Source organism: Pelecanus crispus, chromosome 1 (genome assembly GCF_030463565.1).
Source record: "Pelecanus crispus isolate bPelCri1 chromosome 1, bPelCri1.pri, whole genome shotgun sequence".
Classification (NCBI taxonomy): domain Eukaryota; kingdom Metazoa; phylum Chordata; class Aves; order Pelecaniformes; family Pelecanidae; genus Pelecanus; species Pelecanus crispus.
Window position 1 is genome coordinate 154985634 of NC_134643.1, and position 26505 is coordinate 155012138.

Below are 26505 nucleotides of genomic sequence, written 5' to 3' on the forward strand. Positions count from 1 at the left end.
ATCTAGTTTTCTCCCTGGTAGTGTCAGAAATAAGTTCTAGGAACAAGCCTTCTGCTCTAAAGGATGAACAAATGCTTTACTGTGTTGATGCTGTGAATTTTGTTGTGTGCTGTCTTGCTCTTTATCTTTCTTCACTCTTGAACCCTCTTCTGGGCCAGCTCATTGATTCCTTCCAGGGCAAAACTCCTGATGCTTATTGTGCTGAAAAGTACCTCCTAAAATTCTATTAACATGGCCTAAGATTTCCTTAAAATTAAAGTCAATAGACTGCATATGCTTGTACGTGATGCTTTTCTCCAGCTCCCATGAAAGCGAGCAGCTCCTCATGAACATTGTTTCTAGAAGCTCCTGGCTAGTCACTTGCTTCCTGTAAAATGCATGGCACCAGCCTTGCTGTGACATTAATGATGGGATGCTGCTTTTTTGGTCTAAACCTCACCTTTTCTGTGACTTGTGAGTATATCTGCAAAATACCTACACTGAAATTCTCATGCTTTTCTCTTCCAACACTAAGTTTTGTTATTATTTTTAGGAGTTTAAGAATAAGCCTCTGGATGTTATTAAACCTTCTAAAAGAAGAAACTTTCCATATCAATACAAAGCTGATGACATTTCTGGAAGCTCAAAATTGGGGTTGTTCTAAATTTCAGACTTGGCGCAAACGTAGGTTGTAATAAGGTCTGCCAATGTTTGTTTAGTCTGGAAATCTTTGGCACTGAAATAAAAATTCCATGCAGTAAGTGTGACGACAGTACTTACACCCCCTGTGCATTTCTTGCCTATTTTTCACTACTCCTTTTGTGCTCACTATCTGCAAGATAATGGTTTCTCTTGAAAACATGTCTTCTTTCTGTAGTACCATGGGACCGCTTCTTCCTCATACAATAGTAGAACCCACCGCTCTCTGATCTGCAGTGAAGGACAGCATTCAAGCGAAGGGTTTATTAATGGTAAGTGGAATGCTTACAGCCGCATAGTATAGCTGGATTGCACGTCTGCTGTCTCCTGAGATATTCCTAGATTAGGTCAACTTAATGTCCACAGACAAATAGCCAGTTTCTTTAATAAAGGGGTTTGCTGGAGAGTGCCTAAGCCAGTCCGTGAGGTGTGAATTACAGCAGGTGCATATCAATTAGACACAAATGAAAACATCAGTGAGGCACGGGATCTGCCCTACTGCTGTTACACAAGTATAATATATGTTCCTTTACCTACATTTCTTCAGTTCCCCTTCAGGTTAGCATTGCTGATGGCACTCACCTGGTTTGTTCTTACTGCTAAATGCTTACCTAGAGAAGGTGTCACTGAAGATACCTCCATTTCCATAGAAAGCCAAAAATATGTTGATCGGATGTAAGCTTAATCCAAAGCCAGGGTATATATTTTCAAATCTAGGATCTACCCTTTTCTAAATTGAGGTATAATTTTTCCACACTTGACTATGAAGAAAATGCCAATGTACATTTAGCTTCCTTAAAAAAAAACCCAACCAAGCAAGAAGAGACTTCTGTCTGTGGCCCACCAAGGCAGCGTAATTCCCCCACCCCCATTAAATTAAGTCATAACAGTAGTTTCAGTGGAACATCAAATATTGCACTGATTGTAGGACAAAAAGCATCACCTCGAAGCTGCGAAACCATTTCGACACACACACACACACACACACACACTTTGTAAAGAGCAGCTCGCATGATGCAGTTTATCACTGCATGATACTGTTATCTGTTAGTAGATGTACATCAGTACCATGGCAATAGCATAACTGATGCAGTCAGAGTATATTCTGAGATATCAATGTTTTTCTTTTTGGTTTAGAACTATGATGGGGCATGTACATTTGATCTTCCTATCTACCTTCCTCTCAGTTTCCATGACATCCGAAACATGTAAGTCGTATTTTAAAAATACTTTCTGATGAGGTTTATTCTGTAGAAATGTGTAGGTTGTTCTCAAACTGGTAATTTGTTTTAAACCTAAAATTAGCTAGTTTAACTCAAGCCACAAGTAGCAGCTTAAAAACTAGCTTTATGTGTTTTCTCTGCATATTAAAATACACCAACTACTGTCCATTTATGTGACGTTAAGTCTAGGTTCTACCTCTGCTCCTTGGCATCTCTGCAAGCAGAAAGGAAAGTTTTTTTCTGAAAGGATTTGAGAGTAGCTGGTGTTCCAGGCCCCAGCTCAGCAAAGTCTCCAAGAGCATGCTTAAATTGCACTGAACAGTACATATGCACATGCACCCTGCTGAACCGGGGACGTAACTGGGACCTTTGCTCATTAAAAATGCTTTTTAATGTTCTGGTTTTGGGGGTGTTAACACACAAGTGCAACGTAACAACAACACTTCCTTGCACATGGGGCTATTCAAAACAGTAAGCTCTTTCTGACAGCTCAGCTCTGCTGGCCCTGCAATCGTTTCTACCAGTGACACAGCATTATATAGCACTCAAGTAGTTCTAGTCTCCAGCTGTGCTGCTTATTCGTCTGAAAAATATTGTAAGATATTATCTCTAAATATTTTCCCATATTCTCAGTTTTACAATAGGAATGCTGAGTTTCAGATGAATTAGATTTATTGAGGCGAAATTCTGCTGAAGAATTTGCCAAGATAACTTTCACTGGTATCACTGAGTTTAGATGAGACCTCTCATTTTCTGTGTGTTCCCTCTCCTCCTCTATTTTTCCCTGAAGAAAGCTGTATTCCAAATGTGTTCCTGCTTCGATGGGGCAATGCTGCCTTTCCTGATACCCCCAATACATCCCACTATCTTTGCAAGGCTCGTGGGTAGGAATGCTGTTAAAATGATGGGGTTGGGGGTACTCATACCTGATGTGGCTAATTTAGGTGCCTGAATTAGTAAGCAAGATGACATATAATGTCAGTCGAGATGGACTGCTTCGTTAGAAAGAACTGGAGCAGAAGCCAAGTGTTCACCATGCAGAGAAACTCATCACCTGATTTGTGCACCTATGTGCCTAGAGCCAGGTGGTGGCAATACTCCCTCAAAGTGTCATTTTTGATAGAGATTCTCTCTTTCCGTCAGCTATTTGGGTCCCTACTCTCATTTTCATGCTCCCTTATCTATTGTAGCTCCTCTGCCAATCGCCATCTTTGTCTAGTCCCCATCCTTGCTTATTTTCTCATCTTTCTAGTCTCCAAAATGCAATTTAACTTTCAGATTAGTGTTTCTGTTTTTAGCAGCCAGTTCACTATTCAGGTGCCTGGGCACTTAAATATCTATCAAAATTGCTTGATTCAAATTTCTCCGGACCAGTTTAAGTATTCAAAAGTACTCGGTTCAAAATAATCAGTTAAAAAAAATGTAAAAATTAGTGCCTTGCTCCCAACTCCTTCCTCTTTTTTCTTTCATGTGAGTGTGTGTGGTTTGTCTTCCTATACTTCTTGTCTCTTATTCCTTTCTGGCATCTTTTAATCTTCCCATCAGATTCTTCCTTTCAGTCTGTTCCATTTCTTTCATTTTCTTTGCATTTTTGTGAACTTGGCAGAGAAGATCTTCTGGCTTTTCTCTTTTTTGTTTTTTAATGATCTTATCTACAGGCTTCCTCCTTCTACTATTTTTTTCTTCAGTAAAAGAAAGAAATCTTTTATTTCCTTTTTCTATATTAAAAAGGCAGAGCAAGAGCTCTTTTCTGTTCTATAAGTAAATATTAATTATACTGAAGTAAGGAAAGCTAACTTCATAGTACAGCATCAAAGACAATGCTTTTCTTTGTGTTTAAATTCCTGTTTTGAAAGAAACCGGGATTTCAAACAAAGATTCACACAAGAAGTTAATTTCAAGAAATCACTGTTTTTCAATTAAAACCTCATATGTTTTAGTGTATCTCTGGTTTGAATCTAGGGTGGTTTTTCTTTTTTTTTCCTTCTGTCCCACACATTAATTACTATTTTTGCAAACAAATGGCTCCATAACTCAAGGTAAACAATATTTTTCTTGAAAAAAATCCAGTGAGAATAAGTTTGCTGTATATAACCTCTGAAAACTCAAGGAGGGCAGTTAGAGGCACATGACTGGCCTACCGATGTAGTAATGCCAAGTTCTCCTCTGTCTCAGCAGGGCTAAGGTTTAATTAATCTGAGATTTTTATCTTTTATTCATTTGCAGTTGATGCAATGGAAGGTGAGGCTTTAGTTATAAAATGTCCCCCATGGAGTTCATCTATGAAAGTCACCTGGTATCACACAGATAATAACAAAATAATTCCTGCAGAAGAAGAGGGATCACGAATATTTTCCTCAAAACGATTTCTTTGGTTTCTGCCAACTTCTAGGGAGGATTCTGGAAACTACACTTGTGTTATACACTTGTAAGTGCAACACTGAAAAGTGAAAGGTGTAAGACTGGAAAAAAAACCCCATGTTTTAATAACAGCATTTAATTATTATCTGCAGAAATTATGCCATTTTTTCACGGTGTGCAACAATTCATGTAACTTTTCATTCTGTAATTGTTATTTTTATGACAGATCATTAAAAATCAGTCTGTGGCTGAACAATAATCCTCCATATGTTTATAAAAAACAAAAGTCACATTTGTTACAAATATTTAGTATTTTCCATACAAAAATACTATCATTGACATACCTTTATTCCATTTTTAAAGTTCAAATAATCGCACAAAGTCGTTCAACATGAGCTTGCAGGTGCATCCATACAAGCAAGGAGTATGTTTCCCAAGCCAGATTCGTTACCCAAATGATACTGGAAGAGGAAAAATTGTTTGTCCTACAGTTGACAATTATAAGAATGCTACTATCATCCAGTGGTATAAGGTAAATAAAACCCTGATAGTGCCAGCTGTAGACCAGGTTACCACGAGAAACTATTTGCAGCCAAATAAAGTTTTCTTTTCCAGGACTGCAAACCTCTTCAGGGAGAGAGATACTTCAAGGGAGAAAAATATATTTTTATTAACAACCCAAGAAAGGAGGATGATGGTTATTATACTTGTCAGTTTATCTACACTCATAAAAGAAATGTGTTTAATGTATCAGCAACAAGGATTTTCATAAGTAAGGGTAAGACAGTAATTTTGTAGCTCGCTAAGATAAAAAAGACTGATGTCTACTTAAAGCAAAGTAAGCTCCTTTTGTACATTAAAGAAAAGAGTTTCTGTTGTTTGTTTTATCTTCTTAATGCAACTTTAGATCAGCTTTTTTAGGTGAATTTTGTGGATGGGGATCTGAACAGAGCAAGATGGGTGTAAATTCAGACCTGGTCATGTTCAGCTTTTTCCTAAAAGTCTCTGACGACTCTGGTTACAGACTGTGGTTGGTAGAGCTGTCTGGTAGCACTTATTTCTGAAGTGAAGGGTGTCCTCAGTGGGATGCCACAAAGCTTTGCTTTCTATTTGTTCGAGGGGAGAAGAATTTGTAGCTAGTGAGGATCATCTGGTGGTCATTGGATCACTGATATGTTGATGGCCTACAACTCAATACATTCTGGTCCATCTTGATGATCTAGCATTTATTTGATAATAGGGCTGAAAAAACTTTTACGTTTATCTTGAATGAGATAAAGTGAGTGATACACATATATAGACAGAAAATGAGTGGAGCTCAGTGATTGTTGTGTCTTTGTTATTTTGAACTCAGCAAACATGGCTGAGAGGTGTGGACTTTAGGGTGCCTCTAGGATGCATTCTTCACAGGGAGGCTTTGTATTTGGATGGAGGTCAGGTGACGAGCATGCAGCAGTCAGTGCTTCCAGATTGTATCAACTTGCAAGACTTCAAAACGTGTCTTCAGTTCTGTGATCAGATCACTAGAAAAATAGAAGGGTTGTTGGAGGTTTGGGGACGGGGGACAGGGGACGGGGAGCCTTGGGTTTGGGGTTTTTTGTTTTTTTGGTTTGGTTTTGGTTTTTTTTTTTCAAAAATAGATAATGATAATTTGCAGACTGACATCAGATCTTTTTGCTGTGGGGAGGCACCCAGCTTTGTGGGCAGAATGCAGATTTGGAGTGTAGGAGCCTTGATTCCAGTTTTTGCTGCTGTGCCCAGATCTCAGTAGTAGAGTTTGTTCTGATTATTCTGAGCTGGAGAGAAGACAGATTTGAGCTGAGACCTTGTAGAGTAGCTTAGGAGGGGTCGTGCCTTTCCTCTCCCCTCTTCCATGTAATACCCTGTTGGTCTACATGACAATTCCCTGCCTAGCACTTGATTTTTGCTTGAATGTACTTTCATCAAAACTTCTCTAACTGGTCAGGAATATTGTTGTGCCTGGGTTATGATGTACATTCCTGTTGCCTTCGGATCCACACTGACCCAGAGGACCTTCTGCCTCTGAATGCTGGCAGCTAAGAACTTAGCATAGTCGGCTATCTAGGAAGTCACTGACTTTCTCCTGACTTCTTTTTTACCAGATCCAGCTAATGCAAATTAGAAACAGTTAGGAGGGGTAAAGAGATTTGCTTTTCTGGCAGCCTGGGAAGCAGGGGTTTAAATGAGTTTCTGCAAATTTTTTAGGGAAATGTGGTTATAGGCACAGAGGTGCCTTGAGATGGAAAAGATTGATAAGGGAAAGGATATCAAGCAATGTGTTTGGAGTGGGAAATAGGAGACAGTATATAGGGCAAGAAAAGAAGAAGAATGCATCAAAAGAAAAAATCTTAAAGATCTGAATACCTAATTCAAGTAAAACAGCTGGATGCAGTTTGGACCTGTCCATAACAATTATTAGTGGGGACGGAAAATATATACGTCAAAGGAAAAGTAGTATTCCTTCTAAAAGGTAATGATAAGGGATGCTCAATGTCACGGCAGACTGGCGTAACGGGAAGCAGTTGTGCACAGACAGCGGTGAGAGAGGCCTGGGAACCAGACATGCTTGGCTGTCAGGCTGCAGAGATGGGGGAAACAGAAGGGAACACAGGCAGGCAGCTGTGGGCTAGAGGGTCCCCAGTTCAGATACTGCATGAAAGTACATATTCACTATATTACGGATATGAGTAATTTCTCAAATGCCTGAAGGAATTTCTTTATCTCTTTTTAAAAACAAAATAAGCAACTGTGAAAACACACAAAACTGTAACTGCATTTGCTTTTTTTTTCTACTCAGCAGCTAAAACAGTACTTGAGAAACTAAAAATTTTCCTTGCTTTTTATGTACAAAGGTAAAAATTAAATAAATGGGGAGAAAATACTTAAACTGTTAACACTTGCAGACTCCCCAGGAATATTTAGTCATAGGAATGAAATCAGATGATCCCAACAGACATGTGAAACACTGTTGTAGTGTCAGTTGGCAGTTCTGCTTTGGGTTCTTAAAATATTAGGTGTACAGATTATAATCATTATCTTACAAAATGCTTTTTCACAACTTTCTAATATGTGCTTTCTTTCCCTTCTGAATTTCTAAAGCAAAACACTCACCTCTACCTCCTCAAATTCTATTTCCAAAAGATAAAGATGTAATAGAAGTGGAGCTCGGTAAGTACGGACTTTAAATTGTTTTTAAATTAACATTTTGTGATGGCCTAATGAACATGGGGATCTTCCAGAAGATTTAATGATTGAATTTTTCATTACATTTTTGCACCATAATGTTTACCAGATTTAATTCACCCCAGGCACAGTGATGTGAAGTTAGATATAACTGATGGGTTATTTAGGTATTAAGCAGCAATTTAAGGGGATTTAATTAACCCATTCTACCCTTACTGGGATAGATTAGGATTACTCACACAGTCAATTATTACATCTCAGCTGCAGGCATGACAGCTTCCATCCCCTTCAAAGAGGGCTTTCGCTAAATCCCTTGAAACTGCTTGATGGTACTGCTAAGAGAGAAGGATGGAGTATTCTTGCAACTAGAGATACTCCTTGTTACTTGTGGTTCTGGTCTGGAGACTGTGGCTGTGTCTCTGTTGATGAATGAAGGAGAGCAAGGGACTGGTCACTGCCCCGAGGCAGTGGAGCACTACCTGGTTCATGTTCATACTGGCTAGCGTTGAGCAGACCTGTCTGGTTAGAAGATACTGAGAAGTCTGAAAGACAGGACCAAGGAGTGAACTTAGAAATAGCAGGTTGGAGAGCCCACGATGCAGAGCTTGCTCCCTGGCTCCCTTTCATTTAAGACAATCGATGTTCTCAGTGATTCAGATTTACCCTGTGTAACTTGCAGCATCAGAGCAAGGTGCTTGTGGTAGGATTGCGAGCCTTCTAGGGTTTTTGTACAGTCAATGGAATGGAGAAAGGTGGACGTCTCCAGAAAGCAACTGAGCCCTTCTGAAACATAAATAGGTAGCCCAGGATACCTGTCTCCCAGGGCAGGTGGGATGAATCCAGGCCACTGGGAGAAGGGATCACAATTACTACTCCACTGTTTCTGTCCTACAGCAAGTCTGCTGTGGTGGCAGGTACTGCAGGGGCCCAGGGCCTTGCCTGAGGTGCCACATACTCCTCTTTCCCCCAGTTGCTTTGTCACTCAGAATTAGATGATCTGTGCTCCAGGACCACCTTTGTGTAACATGATGGTCAGTCTCTAGTGCTCTGTGGGCTCTGCCCACCCCTCTGGGACAATAAGTAATCTGGCACTGCTTGCAAGGAGCAAATGTGCTTTACGTTTAAAACCCGTTTGCTGTACTGGATCTATTGTCTCCTATTTGCAAAACTGAAGGGATTTCTTCATGCTCCCTAATACCACTTCAGGATGTAAGTCGTAAGATTTTTTAATCTTATCTAAGCCCTGCTTAGATGCAGATTTACATGAAAATAATTTAAAGTGTTTTAATTATACCTTCTTTCAGTGCAACTGTGACTCTTACTTTGGAATAAATATTTCCTAATGACAAATACTTAATAAGTAATTTCCTGTTTAGTTTTGCTTGGACTGGTTTACTTTACTTCTGTCCAGCTTGAATGAAATCCAAGGTAAGAGTCTGCGCACAAGACTTACACAAAATAATATATACTGAAATAAAATTACGTTATTTCCATGTATATTTATGTGTAAACCAGCAGTTACTTTCCGTGTTTCTCAACAGTTGATTATGTGGGTTAAGCATCACGAGTAAAGTCTACATTGCCTTCATCATAACAAATATAAATATTTCCTTTTGTAATCATTCGTGTTGTATTAGATCATCTGTTAAAATCTCCTTTTACTACTTCAAGTCTCTTCTATGCATCATTTTCTCAGCAGAAAAATATGTCAAAATTGTTAGGACAAAATTCACAGGTGGTATGAAGATTTGTAGAAAAAGATGCTATGAGGAAAATAAAATTATACTTGTTTTTTGTCAAGGAATGTTTACCTCTCTCTGTATCTTGATTAGGTGCTGCTTTGTCTCTGAAATGTCAGGCCCTCCTGGGGATTAAGAAACAGCCGATGGCTGTTGTCACATGGGATGTGGATAACATCCCAGTGAAATCCTTAGGTTTTTCAAGATTTCATGAAAAAACTCATTCGTAAGTACATATAACACAGAATAATCTTTCTTCTATGCAAACTGTGCCTAGCCATTAAAGCCAACAGTGCCAGCTCTTTCTCTCTCTATTAGCTTTGAAGGGCGTGAGCAAGAATATTACAGAGAGACCACTTTGCATATTACTGAAATAAAAAAGGAGGATCTGCAGGTAAATTTCACATGCGCAGTGGTGAATGAAATGCACAACACAAAGGCCACGGTGACGTTAAAACTCAAAGCACAATGTGAGGGTAGGATTTTTTCCTTTTTGTTTTCTTACACTTTGCACTCAGTTTGAAATATGTTGGTGATTTTATTTTATTATTTGTTTCTGTTAGTAAGAAAGTTTCTGCTAGTAAGAAGAAAAACCAGCCTGCTTCCTCCCTACGTATTCAAGCCAGTGGCAAAATTCTCGTGGTTTCATTAGGTCATGAAAGTCCTTGGGGTAAATTGTGCTGGGGGGAGGGCATTACTCAAATGGTATCAGTGAGAGATTAAATATGCAGACCAAGTGTATCAGCCCTGTGATAAGAATATCCTGGTTTTAGGGTATTTCTGCTCGGTGACAAATTCCCCTTGCCTTGAAGGCATGTAGTGCACTTGGATTCGAAGCGCACTGGTGTAGTGCAGTCTGCTCTACAAGATACTCAGGCTGTAGAGGATCCTTTGCAGATGGGAGCTGGGCAAGGAACTGACCTCTCCTTTGGTCATCAGCATTACAATGCATTGTGAGGAGCAGAGATTCATCGTCTTTTGAGAATCAGACTGTTGGGTTCTACTGCAGAACCATGGCAGAAAATAGGCAAACTTTAAAAGCAAGAGTTTCAGCTGCCAGTTTACCAGTTTGCTTGCCTTCCCTCCCATACCACATCCACTTGGTTTTTGACTGAATGTTAAGTGGTGTGACTGACTTCTGTGATGTCTGGCTTTATCCTCTCTCCCTCTGAGCGGCACTGTGTTCACTGTGTGCCACACAGAGTTTTGAATAACAGTTCGAAGGCTTTCCCTTGGTTTTGTTTTTAAATTCATGATTCTAGTAATTTCTGCCAGAGAAGGAAAGTTGAGGTCAGTAAATGGTGGGGACTGGGATGGTCTTTAGCTCCTATGGGAATTTTTTTTTTTATGGGGATAACCAGATCCCTGAGAAAGTACTGTCACCAGCACCACTGAGTTTGATTCTTATGGCAGAAAATGTTATTGTGTCTGTGAAGGCACAATGAGAAGCTGCGGTCAACGGTTTCCTTTCTTATCCCTTCAGATATGCTGAACCACCAAGGATCTTGAGAAGAAATCCTAAGGTCTTTAACAAGGATTGGTTTTCTCTAAGAGAATGACAGGAAGAGTAAAATCAAATGTATTGTGATCACTGGGTGTGCACAGCTCCATGTCCTGCAGTACTCTTGACTGTTCATAACTTCCTACAGGATTATGACTTCAAAGCATAGACCTATTTCCTTGCCATAGCCTAGACTAGAAAGGATGTAGGTGTATTATAACAGAGGATGGGTCATCATCCAGCAGGACAGCACCGATTCCCCCAAGAGGAAGGTGGCAGGACATGTTTTGGTTAGATATTACTAAATGAGTGCCGGTGTAGCATCACTTAGGAAGCTGGAAACACATCAGCTCTGCACTGAACTATCTGAGTGTGGGAGTGTATTTGCAATAAGAGGGGAGGAAACTGAGTAACAGTTCCTGCTCACTCTAGTTTAGGTAGGCAATGCAAGTCCTTTATGGGCCCCATGTTACAAACTACATGAAGGAAAGTGTTTCTTTTATATTCTGTATTCATCAAGTGATTCATTAAATCTGATTTCTGTTGCAGACAACTCTTATTTTGTTTTTTTATCCATAGGTCTTCAGTAAATGTTCATGAAAGCTCTTGACTGTGACTCCCCTTTGCTGCTGCCTGTTTTGTGTGGGTGTCTGTCCCCTTATCCTTGTTGCTGCTGTTGTCAAGATGCCTGCTTCTGCTACTCAGCCCTGTTGGTGTAAGCAATGCTACATCCAGAAATGGTTGTGCTCTGCTTTAGTTTTCTTCACTCGCTCCTCACACATTTGCTCACAAAATTGCTGAGCAATATTTATGCTAAAACAATGACAGCTTGCCTCTGAGTGTAATAAAAATGTTGCAGGTTTTCTTGTGCCTCACATCTTGTAAATGTGTAATAAAAATGTGTACTCTACTTTTTTTGTGTTTTGTTTGTTTGTTTGTTTATTTTTAATGGGGAAAAAACCAGGTGTGGGGTTTTTTTTAAACATGTGGCTGTTCCTTAGTGTTTCCCATAGCACAAATTGTGTCTGCTAGCTCCTATCATGTTAATATGCTTTTTAGACAAGTTCCTGCTCTGTATTCTGATTTTTTTTTTAAGGCATTCAGTATAGGTTACATTATCATTACTTGTAGCACAGATCTGTGGTAGGAAGTAAGAGATGAATAGGTGTTGTGCCGCTTCCTACTCAAATCAGTCAATTTTGGAGGCATTTAATGAACTAGATAAATAGTGTTTAGCTGCACAGGTGACATTAACGGAGGAAGTAAAGATACTGTAAGCAATTACATTAGAGTTGCTGCTCAGTCTTACAGAAATAGTCTGTCTTCAAAAACCTGCTGAATTAATGATTTGCCTCACCAGATGGAAATTTTCAATGGAAACCAGGAATTAAACCTATTTTTCTGAGTCATAATCAAATACTTTAAGTCCTGTTCACTGTTGGTAATACCATTATAATTAACTCTAGCAATTTGCTTTGATAACAATTGCAATCCACATAAGAAAGAAAAAATTGCCAGAGAGGAGTGACAAGAAAAGGAGGCATTTCTTTCACAGTCAAGAATGGCAAGAATTGTTTGTGTCTCCATGGAAGAGAAAAATACTCCCTTACTACTTCCAGGAATGGATGTCATTGGCAAAGCTACTTGACATTTCACAGGGAAAAAAGAATATTTTCTGGTTTAGGATATATGTTGTGCACACATGTACGTATTCCCATATGTGTGTGAAGTGTTGTACTGTGAAAAAAGTGTGTCTCAAGTGCCTGTCCCAAATATCTGTCCCAAGTGTCTTTTCACTTATCTTTTAAAATGTGAAATAAATGCTGCTAAGAGAAGCTGATCAGCTCTTTAGAAATGAGCTACGTGACTTAAGTACCTCAGGTATCAGAGTAATGCAATGCAGTCAGCTCCTTTTAGTGTGATTTGGTCGTATCCAAACTATGCACACTATGTCTTTTAGGCACAGAGAAATCAGGAAAATTCTTTCTTTGTTTTAACAGAAGAATTTAATGAGGATTTGGCTATGAATTTTGACAGTCTCTGCAGCTACGTTCTTGCCTACATTAGGAGGTGCTAATGTGCCTGCGTCTTTCAGCTGCTGCTGCTGCTACATTCAGAGGTTGCTTCTCTTCCTGCTGGGGAAGATCTTTCTCATCTACTCCCTGCCTAGTCTTTGATCATGCCCAGTCAATATGGAACCCTTCCTTCCACGCTATTTCCCGTCCTTTCTCTCCCTTCTTTGCCTGAAGCTGTTTGGCATCTTCTGTCTCCTTCACCAACACTTACTCGTAAACACATCCATCATGTCTCATAATACCTCTTTACAGAAAATATAGGCTGTCTCATTTCCTCCAGATCTTTCAGTCCTATATCTCCCTTTTTAATTCCAGAGGTGGTGATCATCCCACATTTTACATTCCCTCTCTGCCACAAGACATGTCCTCTCACGTGCTCTGAGATCACCTGCCTAACTTGTGTGGTGTGCCTCTGGGCACTGTAAGGCTGAGGAATTTGTGACAACTTTTAATTGCCTTTTCTTCCACCTTTCCTGACAAAGATGTAGCTCATCTTGCTGCACACCTGGCAAGAGACAGTAGCTCTGCCTGCCAGAGTACTCCCAGCTGCCCTCCACAGCTGCTTGGTATCTCTCACACTGGAAGGTGCCACCTCTCAAGAAGGAGAAAGCTAATTCGTTATGCTGTTCACACCAGTTCAGCTCATTGATAACTACAGTGGATCAATGCTCACAAAAGTAGCTCTGCTGGCAGAGGGAGAGAAGCTGTTACCTCCTGAGACAGAGGCAATGACAAGTAATTGGAGAAACACTGAAAGTATTAACTCCTTCTACCAGCAGAGCTGGCTCAGGACAGGAACATCCCTTCAGCATCCCCTTTAACCTGTCTGCTAGGGAATACACAGGCTGTCTGAATACCTTCCAAGTCCTTCCCTTTTTATTAATATATAAGCTGCACTGGCTTTTAGTTCGTCATCTTGATTCAGGGCTGGTTAAATATCTGGAGCTGGCTGTGGCTTTTCATGTGTCTGACCCACAAGCATCAACTTATTTCTCCCTAGGCATTCCTCAGTTCTCATTCGCAAGGAAGTATAAAATGCCCAGAGGACCACAAACCTTTCTGGTGTGAACCCTTTTATCTGGGCAATGTCAGAAGTTCCAGTCATTTGGAGCAGGGATAAAGTTCAGGCCAGAACAGCTGTTCTGTCCTTCCTCAAAGATATATTTAACACCGAACCGAACCTTTTGGCTCAACTTTGGTAGACAGATGTGGACAGGTACTCCAGACCCAGATCTTTGCCTTTACTGTCTGGAAGTCCATCTACCTTAGAAGCCAGAAAAGTTACAAAAAACTGTTGTTCTTCTGGAGTTTGTCAGGAAATCCTTCAAATGTTGCTTTCTGACTTGTTTTCTCTGGCCTCTCCAATGTTGTTTCTCGTGAGTTGATAGTTCTGTACTCCCACTGCTCTTGAATATAAATAAATAGTATTAGAAGACAGTCTACTCATGAACTCTCTGCAGCTAAATTATGCAGCAAAGTCAAACAGAACGACAGGATCTGTTCAACCTTGTACGGGGCCTCCAAAAGTGGCTTCTGGCACTTGCCCCCACTGTGCTGAAGATAGCTGATTTATTACAGAGAAATGAGAGGCTGAGTCAGCCTTACTGGGAACTAAACCTGCTTTTCCAGGAAAACCCCTGTGGGGTTCTTGTCTGACGCTTTGCAAGCTGTATAAGCACAGGAAATCTATCACTTCTTTTCCAGCCTTGGTCTAACCAGTGCAAAACCAAATGTAAACAGCATTTTTTAGGTTCGTAATTGCAGAAGATGTTGTTGGAACCTGTTTCTTTTCTACATGTTTTATAGATACTTAATGCATTACAACAGTATTTGTAATGTTATGGCGAGCACACTCTCAACAAATGAAGCAATAAGAAATAGTATCAATCTCTGATCCTTGGGTTGTCCTCACCGGGTAGTAGAAGGGGTTTCCTGATTTTGTCTCTGTGTGTATGTGTGTGTATTAACCAGGAAAATGGATCAAAGCATAAAATTTGTAGGGGTTTGCAAGGACAAAGTTCCTTCATGAGCATTACGTGACACTGTTAAAACTACAAAATGGCCAAACTTCACTATAAAAGAAACTGGTTGTTTTCTCGCCCACTTCAATCTTATTGGATGGTGGTTTCCCCAGATCTCCTAGTTCTGGCGAGGTATGCTTCATCACATGCCTCCTGGTTTTTTCTCCCTCTAAATGGCAAAGAAAAAACCAAGAAGACTGTGAAAATCATGTCAAATTTACCTTGCATCCTACCAGAGAAAAAGGAAAATGTACTTGTAAACTCTTTATTAGTTTTTCAGTGGAATTTCTCAGGTACTAATATTTTAGGTTGCCTCTGTAAGTACTACTCAATATACTGCCTTATTTAACATCTCCTGGAGAAGGCAAGGAACACATAAATTTCAATATAAGAGACTCTTCACTGCTAGATATTTTATCTTATTTCATTCACTTAGTGCCAAGTCCAAGCGAAAGGTCTGAATTTGCTCCTTTGTGGTGGTCAGTGCCTTCACCTGGTAGCATACTTACGAGCTGCATACAATCTGCAGCATTTTCCAATCTGTCTTGCTGCATCTTCTCTAGAGGAGATTGAGACTGGCTCTTCCACCTGCTGTAAGAGGCACTTCCTCAAGTGCTGGTGAATGGCCTGCTGCTGCAGCCACATGTGTCGTGTGTGTTTTGCAGGCAGAGGGAGGAAAACCCCTGAGCATCTGATCCCTGCTTTGAATGCACAAGGCTTGGCTGGGTGGAGTTGCTAACAGGACATATAATCACCCTCCATGGGTTGAGATGCTGTGAAGGGTCTTTACAGTAAGGATGCCAGAGCTGACCTTCATGTTTGTATTGCCAGAATGCTTGTGTTTAAATTTGTACGTGATCAACATTCAAAGGAATAATTCTTTCCTCAGCTAAGATAATTCTGAAATTGCAGCATACCTCAAATGTCATTGTAACACTGAGAGGATACACGCTTCTAGTGATATTCCCATTGTCTCTTTGTCAGGAATGCAGGTTTGTGAATCCTGCTGATTATGTCAATTTATTGTGAATGAGTCACTTCACACAGTTTGATTTAGTAGCAGTTTAGAATTTACTTGTAACAAATCACAAGATTTGATTGTAATATTTTAATAGCACTCAGTCATTAGTGATTAACAAAGTGATTAGACAAAATTGATCAAAACAGTGACTTAGTTAAAGATTCGAAGATGGCAAGGTTCACTCTATTACTACATGGAAGTGCATAAAGGAAAACTAAGTTACACTGAGTTGGAATGATTCACAAAGAGATTGTGTATGTAGGGGATAAGGAGGACCCGCCCATTGAGTCACAAGGTTTCAGAATAGACCCCCTTGCTTTCTAAACTCCTTCTCAGAGAGGAGCGTAGGTGCGGCTAAATCTAATCTTAGTCTCAGACTTGGTCAACTGTTTATAGGAATAAGTATAATGCAGCAGTATAAGACTCACTTTGAAATTACATTGTACATCTACAGACTACTTAAACCGATTCACACATGCATACACACAAACATGAATACATATATAGAAATGGTATACCTGTTAAAAATTCCCCTCGAGTTCAGTGAAATACTCACATCTAATGTCTTGGCATTTCTCAACAGGCAAGGGTTGAGCCTCAAGGAGTGAATGGTTTCAGCCCAAGCTCCGCTGTCGGTCTTCGACAATGGATTTCTGGTTGTAGCAAACTTTCAGGGTTTGCTCAGAGGGAGATAGTGGTGTTGCCAGCAGCAGTCCAGAAGAGCTCAAAGGGCCTCACTTAGGACTGCTGTTTATAGGATTGTGAAATGATTGACTTCAATCACCAGTAAATTTCCATTCGAGCCACAATTCGGGTTGGTAGTTGCTTCAATTCCAGTAATGATGATACCACTCTGTTTCAAGGCTGTCATGGGTAGCTGTTTGTTCTTGCTCCCCTTGTTAGCCGTAATATGAAGATTTTGATAAGGACAGGGCCGCTGTCTGCTTCAGCCATGTAGGAGTTTCTAGTACAATTAAGGGGCGCTTAACTGACTAACTCGCTACAGAAAGGCCGCGGCCTGGAGTTCCTGAGGTCGTAAAGCAGTTGATGAGAAAGATGAATGGGGGGGGGGGGTGGGGGTGGATGCACCACTACACTTGCTGCAGCAGAGCTAGATGCCATCTAAAGGATGCACGTATCTAGATTGACTTCTGTTCTGTGAATCACAGAAGAAGAGGAAAAGCAGTCTGTTACAGAAACACAGCTATTTGGGTTGTGATAGAAACATTGCTTTCCCCTAGAAGAGTGATAATTACAATCTTGTCCTAGACTAGCTGTGTGCATATGATAGCACAGAGCTGGTGGCTGACATCCTTATAGAATCATAGAATCACAGAATGGTTTGGGTTGGAAGGGACCTTTGAAGGTCATCTAGTCCAAACCCCCTGCAGTGAGCAGGGACATCTTCAACTAGATCAGGTTGCTCAGAGCCCCATCCAACCTGACCTTGAATGTTTTCAGGGATGGGGCCTCTGCTACCTCTCTGGGCAACCTGTTCCAGTGCCTCACCACCCTCATTGTAAAAAATTTCTTCCTTATGTGTAGTCTGAATCTATCCTTGATAAGTCTTCATCTCTGAGGTGGAGGTGGTCAGATTCAAGAGCTCTTCCATGAAGGAAGCTGGAACTGAAGTGCGTGGCTCCTGCCTTTCTCAATTTTCCTTACTCGTCATTGCTATTTTATGCTCCTTGACCCTCTTCAAAGGAAAAGGCAGGGGAGAACGTCATCTGCCTCCAACATAGTTTATTTTATTTTTGTGACCAGGACATAGTCTGTTTTCCTGCTTGTTTTGTGTACTTTGTTCTCATGTTGCAGCTTTCATTATTTGCACTTGTTTCTCTCTACCCTGTTTGTGCAACTATGCCAGAAGCTTTGGCTTGTCCTTTTGTGGACATTTATGGTTGTCATGCATAGGCTTAGATGCCTCACAAACTGCTTGAACATCATTGCTGGTTGTGTTATTAACACTTTTACAATGTTACAAAATACTTAAACATTATTGTCATCTGTGGTATTCAGTGTGGGTAGGTCTGGATTCAACAGAAGTAGATGTTAATTGCATACTGCTTAATATGCTTCTGGTTTAGGGGTCTCTGTGTTGGCTACACCAGCTGAGGGAGGAAAAAGCTTTATTGTCTCTGTTGTGAGCTCCTTAAAGCTGTGATAGAAGTAAGGATATGAGAGGCTGAGGCTTCAGCCCATGGGTTAACTTCTCTACAGCTAACAATATATTCCTCTTCTTTGCAGTGGGTCTTCCTAACGTCCTCTTGATTGTAGGATCTCTAGTTCTGCTAGTTGCAATAGCAGTCTCTGTTATACTTTATCAGTCCTTCCGAGTTGATATCGTCCTATTGTATCGGGAGATATTTCAGCCCTGCTCAGTCAAGGACGGTGAGTAAAAATTGAGCAAGAAAGCTTAAAAAAAGGAAAAAGGCAAATCATATGGATATGGATTTATCTGATAGTTGCTTACTAACTCATATAGCACCTGTGCCTGATCTTTCGCTTTCTCATGCCTTCTGAAATTGCTTAGATAAGAGGGGACATACATAGCTCTGGTAGTGCTTTACATTTCCTTGTTTCCTGGGTTCTGTAGTGATGTGTTACATGAAAGAGAGATTTCAGTCCTAGCTTCATATTTTTTAACAAAAATATTTGCCGTAAAACATTGAATGATGGTGAAAATCCTATTTACAGTGCTATTAACTGTACTTGTTATGTGCTCTCTGAAGCAAAGGAACCAAACTGCTGGCTGATGTGTTAACAAGCATGTGTTAGAGCAATACAGTCTTTATAACCCAAAGGGAAAGGTACCAGTATTGTGGAAGACACTTTTGGGGGAATACATCCCATCCAACTTTAGTGGTGGACTTCAGCTCAAGATTAGGACATCTAAATTTAGTCGCATGCAATGAAGGTACACATGTGCAAGTTCCCATCACAGACATAAAACCTGCAGACCTGGGGCTGGGTTCAGCTGTCTAACTGTAAGCAGCTAGTGCTGTCAGAGCTCCCTTAGGACTTAAGAGAGACCTGAACCCCTCTGCAGTGGCAGCTGAAGGGCAGGCAGTGCCTCATGACACTATGCGGTACATGTTTTTAGGTGACCAAATCCAGCTCCACATAAATAAAATCAACTCAGCTTACTAGGCACTGGGACCTTGCATCAGTGGTCTAAACATGGGCATCTAGAGTCATTTGGGATGGTAAAAAAAATGAACACGTAACACAGATCTGCTGGACGTTGCAGACTTCTGGAGCAGGGTCTGGAGGTCAGGTAGGGTACCACAGGAGTTCTCAAATGGCACCAGATGTCTATGTTTAGGCAACTCAGCTGGGCCCCTGGCACTTACATGAGAGTAATCTGAATCACTCTAGAATGGCTAGTTCTCCACTAATTGTAGCAGAAGTTTAGACACCTAGCTTTCATGTAGACACCTAAATTTACATTTTTTAAAACCTGAAGCTGACTCCTACCACAGATGTCTGCATGGTAGATATCTACAGCTGATCTAGTTACTTAGGTTGTCTTTAAAGAGGAAAGAAGTATGCTTTTTAAGGCAGTTTCCATTTAAGTATATTTTATGATGGAATGAATCAGACTCTGGAAATGGCTGTTTTTTTTTATTGTAAGGATGGTCTGGACAAGAACCTCAGATAGCAACAAAAGAAGGGATATGATCATCTCCACTAGAAAGAAAGAAACAAAACATTTGGGATTAAAAAAAATGCTATAATGGAAAACATATTTGAGAGAAATGAAGAAAAGAGCAAAAGAAATATTTGACCTTGTATTTGGTTCTGACTGTAAGACTACTTCCTGAGTAAAGGAGTTTTTCCCTCAGAAGTATGATATGTTGTAGAAATAATGAGTAATTTCTTCAGGGTGGAAGAATTTAAGTGGAGTGTCTTGTCCTGAAAGGCAAAGGCTATTAACAGCCTATTGTATCACTGAAATAACAAATGCTGAGCTTCATGTCTATTTCATGCTAATGTACATTGATCAATTGAATTCTTTCTCTATGTACTTTGGGATAGAGCCTTTACAATACAAAGGACAAGTTCTCCAAAGTTACAAACACACAGGACATATTGAGCATGGAAAACACCAAATGTGCACAGTCTCTAATTTTGAAACATGCACCCGATGATATACATTATTCAGATTAGCAGGAACTTCTACTTAGATCTATTTCAAAGACTGATATTTTTATTTCTCTTCTAGCTTTTGCAATAGACAGCTCTAATTCATGTTAACACAATACACTTTCCTCTTGTTTTGCCTTACAGATGGGAAGATATATGATGCATATGTTATCTACCCCAGAAGCCACACCAATGAAGCTAATTTTGTGGAATATTTTGTTTATCAAATCATGCCAGATATTCTAGAAAATAAATATGGATATAAACTGTGTATTTATGGGAGAGATATATATCCTGGAGAAGGCAAGTTTCAGATCAGATAATGCACAGAATGACTTGTCAAGCTTCAGTGGGTTGTGGTTCTAGTCCTTTTTAGGGGTATAGGAGGTCCCTTAGCATTCCTGAGCTGGCTGCTCATCTCCTCAGCAGCTGTGTGTCTGCTCTTTCAGGCAGGGTGACGCAATGGCACTCTGTGCTTGCTGGTGTGCTAAGAAAAGCAAGCTACAGGGCAGGGGCACAGATTGTTCATCATCTTCTTGGATCATGCAGGAAATGTGTGACCCTTTTAAACATATACCTGCTCTCTGGGTAGTGTAACTCTGCATAGACATTGTCTGGGCAAAGCCACAACCAAACTGTATGTGAGTAGGTCTACAAGACACGGAAGAGGAGAAACCCACAAAGTAAGATGAGGAATTAACCTTGCTGTTATCACTCAGGGTTTTTCAACCTGTTATGAGGATGTTAGAGTTACAGGAAGTTCAGCTTCTGTTCACTGACATGACCTACTTTCACTTCACACAATTCCCAGCGCTAATTCAGGAGACAGTTAGTATTCTTTATTCCTGCTTCCTTGTCTTCCAGAATTGAATCATGTTAATTAATCTATGCTAATTTCCATATGGACACCTCTATGCTCTCTCTTACGATTGCTGCCATCTAGGTGCTATCTACTTTCCTTCAGAGCTGACTTGTCTATTTATTTTGTCCTCTGATTATTCTGTGGACCAGGTCTTCTCTCCCTGTCAGTAAGCAGGCATGAAGCCAAAGCTGACCCATTTTCTTTTACACATTTCTGAAATCATCTGCACTGGGCCAGGTGTCATTCACCTGCCTGGTGCTGGGCTGAGATCTTTGATGTCCTTCTCTTCTGGAGAGTGGCAAAAGTGCTGCCTGGCCTTAAGAAAACCCACTGCAACAAGAATGTAAAAAAATCTGCAAGAGTTGCTGAGCCAGACCATTCCCAGCATGCCAGATCCAGAATAAGGAACTAACAGTAGCTCACAAAACTGTCTGTCATGGTTTAACCCCAGCCAGCAACTAAGCACCACACAGCCAGCACTCACTCAATTTATGCCACCTGTTCAGGTTCAGATTAGGGACATGGCAATATTTTGTTATGGGACACTGCTCTCAAACTGTGGTTTGTGGATGGCAATCCTAAAGAAAACTGAGCACAGCATGCAACTGAGCTAAAGACTGTGGGACTAACAAGGGCTCTAATAAGGTGGCTGAAAAGAAAGACACTGTACAAAGGCATGACTGGATGCCTGTAATCCAGGAGTGGCAGACAGAAGGCTCAGCAAGCCAATCTTGGACAGTGAGTAACCTCTGTTTGACTTAGTCTGATTTAATCAAAACTCTAAAAATGTCCTGAGCATTGACCATTGTCCTTCCTTTTCTCTTCTTGCCTACTTTCCCAGCCTTCTACTTTTCTCTTCTTTGTCCACTTTTGTGCCCTAAAATGCTTCCACCTGGGTGAAAAAGCCATTCCAAATCTGCCTGCCACTGGGAGCACTTAAAAGTTCTCTGCTTCCACGCAGATGGACTTTACCCACATGCTCCCCACTCTTGTTTATCTTCTGATCTTGAGCCTTTTGTTAACAGGTTTCCAAATCCAAAATCTTACAATTAAAATATGCTAAGCAGAGTAAAACAGGAAATGCCACTTCAAGTTACTGTGATCCTTCCTGAACATGTATCATAGCATTTGATGAATCATATTTTTCACTGTAAGACTCCATGTATTTCCAGACAAAACAAAAAAAAATTGCAGTGAGGATATAAAATGGAATTATATTTCAAAACATGCTTATGACTCTTAGTTCCAGATAAAAGTTTTGTTACTTGAAACTTGTCTTCTTCCAGTAAAAAGGAAAGTTAAATAGAATTCTTCAAGTGATAAACAGCACGGCTGTTGGACTCCAGTTACACTTCCCTAAACGAGCATACTTTTTGTTTCCTGGTCTTACTGATTAATAGTATTTTCTACAACCTAACAGTTGCCTGAAGAGGTGCAAATGCAAGTATTACCCAGCAAACCAAGAGTTTTCACCAACATCACCTTCTACTCCATTCTTCTCATGGATGCATAGTCCCACCAACTGCATTCCTTGCTGCAGAATCTAACCAAACACTGCTGGAGCTGCTGCATCTGTAATACATAAGAACATGAGCAAATAACAGAGGAATGATTATACTTCACTGGAGCAATGTTCTGTGTAGCCAAGTGTCCTATCTTCAGCAGTGGCCATGGGCAAAGGACTAGAAAAGACTTTAAGAACAGTGCAAGCTCATATTATACTTCCAGTGATGTACTCTTCCAGCAGTATGTGGACTTCAGATGCTCAAATTTTTGTGTGTAATAGCTTCTGATGGATTTTTTCTTTCACAGTATTATCTGTCACTTTCTGAACTCATATAAACTTCTAACATTCACAAAACAGGTTGCAATGAATCCCTCAGTTAAAGTATTTGCAGCATGTAGCCCCGTCTTTCCTCTTGCCACAAGTATGGCATCAGAAATCCAAATGGAGAACTGAATACCTTCCCAGGTCCATGGTCTTTCAGTCCTGAGCACAATAGACTGCACATCAAAACTGAGAAAGACATTTTTTTAAAAGTGGTGTTATTATGGGAACTAAACATATGATCATAGCTGCTTACCTTAATTTTTCTCACCTTCCAAAGGATCTGTTCTCCTAACATCAGGAAAATTTAATGAAAAAGAAGAAGAAAATGAGTTTGAATCAGTGAACATCACAGAAAGGCAAATTATTTTCATAGAATATCTTAGAGCCAAGAAATCAGTTGGAGAAGTCATTGAAAGGTTTCTCTTCCTGACCCAGAAGCTGAAAAAGCTGGGCCTCTCTGAGACTGACAAGACCCTTGCAATGTGCTGGCAGCCCCCAGCAAAGGAAAAGAGGATGCATATGCGGTTGGCCGATGACATCTGCAAATCAGTGGCTTTGTTAAACAGTTGTTACATTGAATTTCTTAGCTCAGCTGCCACCTCCTTTCCCTTGGCCCAGCATGACATGCTCCCACCAAAACAACTCCACCTTTCATTCTACAGACCACAGGAAGCTCTTCTAACTGAGATGAGGATTTCACTGGACAGGCATTCATCTGCAGTGTTCTTCCCATAGACATCACAGCAGGTCATTGAGAAAAGCAGCTCCTGGAGGCTTGATGTGGAGCTTTCTAAGTCATCCCAGAAGTTTCTCCCATAGCATGCTGGCTCTTGAGTTTCCTAAGTTCAAGACCTCCAACATCACAGTCCCAGTTGTGGTTGATCAGCTCTCCCTAACACAGCGGTGGGAAAAAGAAACACCTTTAGTCATGCTGACATGCAAATGCCCTGCAAGTCTGGATCCACCCCCACAGGGTGGATGCCAACCCTATATACAGGTTAGCGTATAAATTAGCATGCTATAGCTCAGGAGAATTAACACTCCCTCTGCCGGTAAATAAGTCTTTCAGAAGAAAGCCACCCCAAAGTCTCCAAATGACTCATTTTCATGGGTCAGTATTGCCGAGTCAGTTTGTAAAGCACACAGCTTCATAGAACATGATTCCTTACATGGAGACCATTGATCAAGCACAAATTTGATGCAGTCCAGGTCTACTGAACTTGACCCTAGGTTGTTGCATTAGAAATTCCTAACAGTTCTTAAGAGCAGTGAAAATATTAATGTTTCAACCAAAGAAAATGTTTGAAAGGAAAGCTTTGCTTCTTTTTTTTGTCTTGTTTTGTTTTTGTTTGGTTTGGTTTGTTTAAGCTCTTTTTCTTATGAATAAACTGTACCAGACTGAAGTGAGACAGAAGTTATTTCTGGTGAAGAAGCAATAAAAATGAAGTGCCTAACCACAAAAGACTTTATAAAAGAAATTTCAGGGTCTTATAATTTTCTTGTACATTCCTAGATACAGCCAGTGCAATTGAGAAGAGGATGCAGAAGAGCAGACGGCTGATCATCCTTCTAACACACCAGCTGACTAATTGTGAAGAACCTGCATATGATCAACACATCGCTTTATACAATGCCCTCATTCAAAATGATACAAAGGTGATCCTGCTTGAAATGGAGACCATTGGAACTTATGAGAAGCTTCAGGAATCTCTTAGGTTTATTATTAAGCAGCAAGGTACCATCAAATGGAAAGAGCAGCACACTGTGCACCCACAGTCACCCAATTCTAAGTTCTGGAAACAGGTGAGGTACCATATGCCACTGACACTCAAGTCCTCATACTCAGCTAATGATGGGTGAACAGTGAGTCTAAGGAAATCCTGGTACACTATCAGGATGAACCACATGCCTGCAGCTCCTTTTCCTTTCAGTAGGTACATGATTTTACAGTCTGGAAATCTGGCTATATTTTTAAAATTTTTTCAGTCCTTTGACTGAATGATGATAAGGTAAACTGATGGAGGAGGTCTGGGGAACTGAGGGAAGTTTTTATAGGTATGGGAGTTCTGTAAATAAATCATTCTAGGCTGTATGCAGAATTTTGCATATCACAGAAAACCAAATGTACCTATACTCTTTCTACATATACTCGTACATATAACTGAAAGTTTTGATTCTGAATAGCTGATTGTTCTTGCAGGTTTGCTTTACCTTTCTAATGCAGTTGTTCAAACATAAATGCCTTCTGTATTGTTCAACTAGAAAGTATAATGTTGTGCTTTTGTTCACTTTTCCACCACTTATTCCTTTTTTGATTCAATAGTAATACTTACACTATGAAATTTTATTCTTCCTTAGTAGGGATGCCTCAGTAAAGGCTCTTTTGAGACTGATGTGAATACAGCATTTAAAAAAAATACACACTGATATATATTTATATGCATTTTAATATTTTATATATATTAAAATGAATCTTACACAAAGGAGAAATTTAAATCTTTCAAGTAGAACAGACCATGCTGTTGCTATTGCTATTATCTCCAGATAGAAATAACATTTTAAAATTAAACATTTTTCTTTTGTACAGTGATAACATTCCCTTAAGCTACTGGAAAAAGAGACACTGCATTTTTATAACAGCCAGTATCCACCTTTTTTTTTTCCTGCTTTGACCTTATGCCTAGTTATACTTTCTTCTGAAAGGGAATACCTTGAGATGCAAAGGTCAGAGCCAAATCTCCTCCTAGTTCAGGGGTGTATCAACAAAATGTGTTTTAGTACAGATATCTTTGCAAACTGTAATCATTCTAGCTTCTTAAAACCAAGAATTCTCTTACTGTTGGCAAAGGTGTGGTTTTGAGCTTCAGGCTTGCTACAGAGATGGACTTAAGTGAAAATTAGATGCAGAACATCTAATGTTACCAAGTACAGGCTTACAGAGCAGGCAAGTCATTTTCTTTTACTGTAAGTTTTTATTAAATGTGGGTCTTCAGACTTATGGATGGCTATTTGGAGTAGGAAAATGTGTATGCAATATATGTATAGGTTTTTTTTCATCATTAAATTAAAAGATCAATGGCAAAATAAACAGCTTTTCACTGGTGAGTTATATTTTCAACTGTTCATGCGCTCGTTGCTCACTATAAAATGTCTAATGTTGCATTTTATTATTGCCTCATTAGATTGTGTGCAGTGTTGGGTCCTGTTCTGAAAGATCCCTCTAGATAAACCTTACTGTTTCTATGGAAGCTCCACAAAATCAATTTATTGCAATGCAAGAGAGACTTGGTTTATTTCTACAGTACCATTTCTTCCCACAGAAAGAATACTAATACTAGGGCATGTGTAAAGGCAGGAAAGCCTGTTGCTTTTCACTGTGAAGATTTTTCACAGCATCTTCTGACCAAGACAGAATATTGACTTCTAAGATTATTACAAGATCAGTTTTTAATAGAGTTTGAGTCCTGGGCACTTAATGAGGAAGAAAGGATAATAGCTGAGTATCTTGGAAACAAAAACTCTAGGATGAATTTTGAAGCTGGAAAGGGATAGGAGCAGAAGGTACAATGAGGACGTGCACGCAGTCAGCAATGAAACCAATTAGTCTGAAACGTACTGATACCTTATTGACTTTGGTTAGCCAGGAATGTAGTTTTGATGGTGAAAGCCAAACTCACTAAATGGCTCTTGTGGTGACACTCTTGTATCAAGCTTCATGATCAACCAGAAAAAGCTGAGGAAAACAAGATCAAGCAAAACCCGACAACTCTTATTGTGGTTTGCCGACAGTGAATAGTATGGCCTTGACAGAAAGAAAAGGGCCAAATTCTGAGAGTGGCAAAG

At 40.0% G+C, this 26505-nt stretch overlaps 1 protein-coding gene across 1 annotated transcript; it reads left to right on the forward strand.

The window, feature by feature from the left end:
- Window positions 1-927: 927 nt before the first annotated feature.
- Window positions 928-24527, forward strand: IL1RL1 (interleukin 1 receptor like 1). Its single transcript, XM_075725556.1, has 11 exons — window positions 928-950; window positions 1816-1886; window positions 4128-4329; window positions 4626-4794; window positions 4878-5040; window positions 7383-7451; window positions 9299-9431; window positions 9524-9681; window positions 18071-18214; window positions 20114-20272; window positions 24176-24527. Exons 2-11 carry the CDS (start codon window positions 1820-1822, stop codon window positions 24520-24522), a joined length of 1611 nt encoding a protein of 536 aa, XP_075581671.1. The 5' UTR covers window positions 928-950; window positions 1816-1819; the 3' UTR covers window positions 24523-24527.
- Window positions 24528-26505: the final 1978 nt, after the last annotated feature.

Excerpts from the sequence above, each read along its gene's own strand:
- IL1RL1 (XM_075725556.1), top strand. The coding sequence starts at position 1,820 with ATGATGGGGCATGTACATTTGATCTTCCTATCTACCTTCCTCTCAGTT. Across the intron at positions 5,041-7,382 it reads AAGGATTTTCATAAGTAAGG|CAAAACACTCACCTCTACCT; the intron begins GTAAGACAGTAA and ends GAATTTCTAAAG. Across the intron at positions 18,215-20,113 it reads GCCCTGCTCAGTCAAGGACG|ATGGGAAGATATATGATGCA; the intron begins GTGAGTAAAAAT and ends TTTGCCTTACAG.